General features: G+C 35.9%; 1 protein-coding gene across 1 annotated transcript in view; it reads right to left on the bottom strand.

Annotated features, from left to right (window-relative positions):
- LOC118947579 (caskin-1-like) overlaps nt 1–7,440 on the bottom strand; it is a 111,731-nt gene extending 104,291 nt beyond the window's left edge. The window contains exon 1 of the mRNA XM_036972508.1: nt 7,144–7,440. Coding sequence (XP_036828403.1) covers nt 7,144–7,237 — 94 coding nt within the window. The 5' untranslated portion in view covers nt 7,238–7,440. The remainder of the gene's footprint in view (nt 1–7,143) is intronic.
- Between the last annotated feature and the right edge of the window lie 60 nt (nt 7,441–7,500).

Raw genomic sequence — 7,500 nt, 5'->3', positions numbered from 1 at the left:
TATAACAGCATTAGGTCTATATTAGGTCTATAGAAGAATTAGGTCTATATTAGGTCTATAACAGTATTAGGTCTATAACAGTATTAGGTCTATAACAGCATTAGGTCTATAACAGCATTAGGTCTATATTAGGTCTATATTAGGTCTATAACAGAATTAGGTCTATAACAGCATTAGGTCAATATTAGGTCTATATTAGGTCTATAACAGCATTAGGTCTATAACAATATTAGGTCTATAACAGAATTAGGTCTATATTAGGTCTATAACAATATTAGGTCTATAACAATATTAGGTCTATAACAGCATTAGGTCTATAACAGCATTAGGTCTATAACAGTATTAGGTCTATAACAGTATTAGGTCTATATTAGGTCTATATTAGGTCTATAACATAATTAGGTCTATAACAGCATTAGGTCTATATTAGGTCTATATTAGGTCTATATTAGGTCAATATTAGGTCTATAACAGCATTAGGTCAATATTAGGTCTATATTAGGTCTATAACAGAATTAGGTCTATAACAGCATTAGGTCTATATTAGGTATATAACAGTATTAGGTCTATAACAGCATTAGGTCTATATTAGGTCTATAAAAGTATTAGGTCTATAACAGCATTAGGTCTATAACAGCATTAGTTCTATATTAGATATATAACAGCATTAGGTCTATAACAGTATTAGGTCTATAACAGTATTAGGTCTATAACAGCATTAGGTCTATATTAGGTCTATAACAGCATTAGGTCTATATTAGGTCTATAACAGAATTATGTCTATATTAGGTCTATAACAGTATTAGGTCTATAACAGTATTAGGTCTATAACAGCATTAGGTCTATAACAGCATTAGGTCTATAACAGCATTAGGTCTATATTAGGTCTATATTAGGTCTATAACAGAATTAGGTCTATATTAGGTCTATAACAATATTAGGTCTATAACAATATTAGGTCTATTACAGCATTAGGTCTATATTAGGTCTATATTAGGTCTATAACAGTATTAGGTCTATAACAGCATTAGGTCAATATTAGGTCTATATTAGGTCTATAACAGTATTAGGTCTATAACAGCATTAGGTCTATAACAGCATTAGGTCTATAACAGCATTAGGTCTATATTAGGTCTATAACAATATTAGGTCTATAACAGCATTAGGTCTATATTAGGTCTATAACAGCATTAGGTCTATAACAGCATTAGGTCTATAACAATATTAGGTCTATAACAGCATTAGGTCTATATTAGGTCTATAACAATATTAGGTCTATAACAGCATTAGGTCTATATTAGGTCTATAACAATATTAGGTCTATAACAGCATTAGGTCTATATTAGGTCTATAACAGCATTAGGTCTATAACAATATTAGGTCTATATTAGGTCTATAACAGTATTAGGTCTATAACAGCATTAGGTCTATATTAGGTCTATAACAGCATTAGGTCAATATTAGGTCTATAACAGCATTAGGTCAATATTAGGTCTATAACAGTATTAGGTCTATATTAGGTCTATAACAGCATTAGGTCTATAACAATATTAGGTCTATATTAGGTCTATAACAGCATTAGGTCTACAACAGCATTAGGTCAATATTAGGTCTATAACAGCATTAGGTCAATATTAGGTCTATAACAGTATTAGGTCTATATTAGGTCTATAACAATATTAGGTATATAACAGCATTAGGTCTATAACAGCATTAGGTCTATATTAGGTCTATAACAGCATTAGGTCTATAACAGTATTAGGTCTACAACAGCATTAGGTCTATAACAGCATTAGGTCTATATTAGGTCTATAACAGCATTACATCAATATTAGGTCTATAACTGTATTAGGTCTATAACAGCATTAGGTCTATAACAGCATTAGGTCTATATTAGGTCTATAACAGCATTAGGTCAATATTAGGTCTATAACAGCATTAGGTCTATAACAGCATTAGGTCCATAACAGTATTAGGTCTATAACAGCATTAGGTCTATATTAGGTCTATAACAGCATTAGGTAAATAACAGTATTAGGTCTATAACAGCATTAGGTCTATAACAGTATTAGGTCTATAACAGCATTATGTCTATATTAGGTCTATAACAGCATTGGGTCTATAACAGTATTAGGTCTATAAAAGCATTAGGTCTATATTAGGTCTATAACAGCATTAGGTCTATAACAGTATTAGGTCTACAACAGCATTAGGTCTATAACAGCATTAGGTCTATATTAGGTCTATAACAGCATTAGGTAAATATTAGGTCTATAACAGCACTAGGTCTATAACAGCATTAGGTCTATAACAGCATTAGGTAAATATTAGGTCTATAACAGCATTAGGTCTATATTAGGTCTATAACAGCATTAGGTCTATAACAGCATTAGGTCTATAACAGCATTAGGTCAATATTAGGTCTATAACAGCATTAGGTCTATATTAGGTCTATAACAGTATTAGGTCTATAACAGCATTAGGTCTATAACAGCATTAGGTCTATAACAGCATTAGGTCAATATTAGGTCTATAACAGCATTAGGTCTATATTAGGTCTATAACAGCATTAGGTCTATATTACGTCTATATTACGTCTATAACAGCATTAGGTCAATATTAGGTCTATAACAACATTAGGTCAATATTAGGTCTATAACAGCATTAGGTCTATAACAGCATTAGATCTATAACAGCATTAGGTCTATAACAGCATTAGGTCTATAACAGCATTAGGTCAATAACAGCATTAGGTCTATAACAGCACTAGGTCTATATTAGGTCTATAACAGCATTAGGTCAATATTAGGTCTATAACAGCATTAGGTCTATAACAGCATTAGGTCTATATTAGGTCTATATTAGGTCTATAACAGCATTAGGTCTATATTAGGTCTATAACAGCATTAGGTCTATAACAGCATTAGGTCTATATTAGGTCTATATTAGGTCTATAACAGCATTAGGTCAATATTAGGTCTATAACAGCATTAGGTCTATAACAGCATTAGGTCTATATTAGGTCTATAACAGCATTGGGTCAATATTAGGTCTATAACAGCATTAGGTCTATAACAGCATTAGGTATATATTAGGTCTATATTAGGTCTATAACAGCATTAGGTCTATATTAGGTCTATAACAGCATTAGGTCTATAACAGCATTAGGTCTATATTAGGTCTATATTACGTCTATAACAGCATCAGGTCAATATTAGGTCTATAACAGCATTAGGTCAATATTAGGTCTATAACAGCATTAGGTCTATAACAGCATTAGGTCTATAACAACATTAGGTCTATATTAGGTCTATAACAGCATTAGGTCAATATTAGGTCTATAACAGCATTAGGTCTATAACAGCATAAGGTCAATATTAGGTCTATAACAGTATTAGGTCTATAACAGCATTAGGTCTATAACAGCATTAGGTCTATAACAGCATTAGGTCTATAACAGCATTAGGTCTATAATAGGTCTATAACAGCATTAGGTCTATAACAGCATTAGGTCTATATTAGGTCTATAACAGTATTAGGTCTATAACAGCATTAGGTCTATGACAATATTAGGTCAATAACAGCATTAGGTCTATAACAGCGTTAGGTCTATAACAATATTAGGTCAATAACAGCATTAGGTCTATAACAGCATTAGGTCTATATTAGGTCTATAACAGAATTAGGTCTATAACAGCATTAGGTCTATATTAGGTCTATAACAGTATTAGGTCTATAACAATATTAGGTCTATATTAGGTCTATAACAATATTAGGTCTATATTAGGTCTATAACAGTATTAGGTCAATATTAGGTCTATAACAGCACTAGGTCTATATTAGGTCTATAACAGTATTAGGTCTATAACAATATTAGGTCTATATTAGGTCTATAACAATATTAGGTCTATATTAGGTCTATAACAGTATTAGGTCAATATTAGGTCTTTAACAGCACTAGGTCTATAACATCATTAGGTCAATATTAGGTCTTTAACAGCATTAGGTCTATAACAGCATTAGGTCTATATTACGTCTATAACAGTATTAGGTCTATATTAGGTATATAACAGTATTAGGTCTATAACATTATTAGGTCTATAACAGCATTAGGTCTATAACAGCATTAGGTCTATAACAGCATTAGGTCTATATTAGGTCTATAACAGAATTAGGTCTATATTAGGTCTATAACAGTATTAGGTCTATATTAGGTCTATAACAGTATTAGGTCTATATTAGGTCTATAACAGCATTAGGTCTATATTAGGTCTATAACAGAATTAGGTCTATATTAGGTCTATAACAGTATTAGGTCTATATTAGGTCTATAACAGTATTAGGTCTATATTAGGTCTATAACAGTATTAGGTCTATAACATTATTAGGTCTATAACAGCATTAGGTCTATAACAGTATTAGGTCTATATTAGGTCTATAACAGAATTAGATCTATATTAGTTCTATAACAGTATTAGGTCTATATTAGGTCTATAACATTATTAGGTCTATAACAGCATTAGGTCTATAACAGCATTAGGTCTATATTAGGTCTATAACATTATTAGGTCTATAACAGCATTAGGTCTATAACAGAATTAGGTCTATATTAGGTCTATAACAGTATTAGGTCTATATTAGGTCTATAACAGTATTAGGTCTATAACAGTATTAGGTCTATAACAGAATTAGATCTATATTAGGTCTATAACAGAATTAGATCTATATTAGGTCTATAACAGTATTAGGTCTATATTAGGTCTATAACATTATTAGGTCTATAACAGCATTAGGTCTATAACAGCATTAGGTCTATATTAGGTCTATAACAGCATTAGGTCTATATTAGGTCTATAACAGAATTAGATCTATATTAGGTCTATAACAGTATTAGGTCTATAACAATATTAGGTCTATATTAGGTCTATAACAGCATTAGGTCTATAACAGCATTAGGTCTATATTAGGTCTATAACAGAATTAGGTCTATAACAGTATTAGGTCTATAACAATATTAGGTCTATAACAGCATTAGGTCTATATTAGGTCTATAACAGCATTAGGTCTATAACAATATTAGGTCTATAATAACATTAGGTCTATAACAGCATTAGGTCTAGTGGCTATACAGGGGGTACCGGTACAGAGTCAATGTGGAGGCTATATACAGGGGATACCAGTACAGAGTCAATGTGGAGGCTATGTACAGGGTGTACCGGTACAGAGTCAATGTGGAGGCTATATACAGGGTGTTACGGTACAGGGTCAATGTGGAGACTATATACAGGGGTTACAGAGTCAATGTGGAGGCTATATACAGGGGGTACCAGTACAGAGTCAATGTGGAGGCTATATACAGGGGGTACCGGTACAGAGTCAATGTGGAGGCTATATACAGGGGGTTACGGTACAGAGTCAATGTGGAGGCTATATACAGGGGGTTACGGTACAGAGTCAATGTGGAGGCCATATACAGGGTATTACGGTACAGAGTCAATGTGGAGGCTATATACAGGGGGTACAGAGTTATTGTGGAGACTATATACAGGGGGTACAGAGTCAATTTGGAGGCTATATACAGGGGGTACCAGTACAGAGTCAATGTGGAGGCTATATACAGTCGGTACCAGTACAGAGTCAATGTGGAGGCTATATGCAGGGGGTACCTGGTACAGAGTCAATGTGGAGACTATATACAGGGGGTACCGGTACAGAGTCAATGTGGAGGCTAAATACACGGGGTACAGAGTTATTGTGGAGGCTATATACTCTGTACCGGTACCCCCTGTATATAGTCTCCACATTGACTCTGTACCTGTACCCCCTGTATATAGTCTCCACATTGACTCTGTACCTGTACCCCCTGTATATAGCCTCCACATCGACTCTGTACCGGTACCCCCTGTATATAGCCTCCACATTGACTCTGTACCGTAATACCCTGTATATAGCCTCCACATTGACTCTGTACCGTAATACCCTGTATATGGCCTCCACATTGACTCTGTACTGGTACCCCCGATATATAGCCTCCACATTGACTCTGTACCGGTACCCCCCCTGTATATAGCCTCCACATTGACTCTGTACTGGTACCCCCTGTATATAGCCTCCACATTGACTCTGTACCGGTACCCCCTGTATATAGCCTCCACATTGACTCTGTACCCCCTGTATATAGTCTCCACATTGACTCTGTACCGGTACCCCCTGTATATAGCCTCCACATTGACTCTGTACCCCCTGTATATAGCCTCCACATTGACTCTGTACCGGTACCACCTGAATATAGCCTCCACATTGACTCTGTACCGTAATACCCTGTATATAGCCTCCACATTGACTCTGTACCGTAATACCCTGTATATAGCCTCCACATTAACTCTGTACCGTAATACCCTGTATATAGCCTCCACATTAACTCTGTACCGTAATACCCTGTATATAGCCCTATTGTTATTTTCTGCTGCTCTGTAATTATTTGTAATTATTATCTGTTTTAAATATATATTATTTTTAGGTATTTTCTTAAAACTGCATTGTTGGTTAAGGGCTTGTAAGTAAACATTTCACTGTAAGGTGTAATACCTGTTGTATTCAACATTTCACTGTAAGGTGTAATACCTGTTGTAGTCAACATTTCACTGTAAGGTGTAATACCTGTTGTAGTCAACATTTCACTGTAAGGTGTAATACCTGTTGTAGTCAACATTTCACTGTAAGGTGTAATACCTGTTGTATTCAACATTTCACTGTACGGTGTAATACCTAAAGGTGTAATACCTGTGGTGTTCGGCAAATACAATTTGATTTGATTTGATTTCATCTCCCTCATCATCCTCCTCATCATCATCAATTCCCTCATCTGCCTCATCATCATCATCATCAACTCCCTCATATTCCTCATCATCATCATTACCCTCATCATCTCTCTCTATCACACACATGTACAAACGCGTGTTTATCGACATCACATCGGATTTGTCCCAACCTGCGGGATACACACATACATCAAACACACACCCCGCCACTGTCCTGACATCGTTGTGAAGCATGCGTTTGGTCTGCGTGTGTGTGCGTGTGCGTGTGCATGCCAGTGTGTGTGTCCAGTGTGTGGGTCAGAGAGAGCAAGGGGGTACTGACTGGTTTTCCCGGGCCTGGGTCGCTGGAGAAGCCGCTGCGCCGTCAGAAGATCCTCGGTCTTCACCGCATGAAGCAGGTCCTGGTCCTTACCCATCCTCTCTCTATCCCTCTCCTCTTCCCCCTCTCTATCCCTCTCCTCTCCCCCCTCTCTCTATCTCCCTCGTCGTTAATCCCTTCCGTTCATCCTCCACTCAGTCAGCGGGCCACAGCAGCAGATGTATAGGGGTTGGGTGGCTGCGATGCGGCTACAGTAGAGAACAGCTACCCGCTGTCTGAATCCCTCAGACCGACAGACGAACCGATGTCCGTTATACCAACCCTCCTCCTCCTCCTCTCTGTCTCTCTCTCCGGCCTGCC

This window comes from Oncorhynchus mykiss, unplaced genomic scaffold, assembly GCF_013265735.2.
Source record: "Oncorhynchus mykiss isolate Arlee unplaced genomic scaffold, USDA_OmykA_1.1 un_scaffold_169, whole genome shotgun sequence".
Lineage (NCBI taxonomy): Eukaryota > Metazoa > Chordata > Actinopteri > Salmoniformes > Salmonidae > Oncorhynchus > Oncorhynchus mykiss.
Note: the sequence above shows the minus strand (reverse complement) of the source record. Positions and strands in the feature narration are given on the sequence as shown.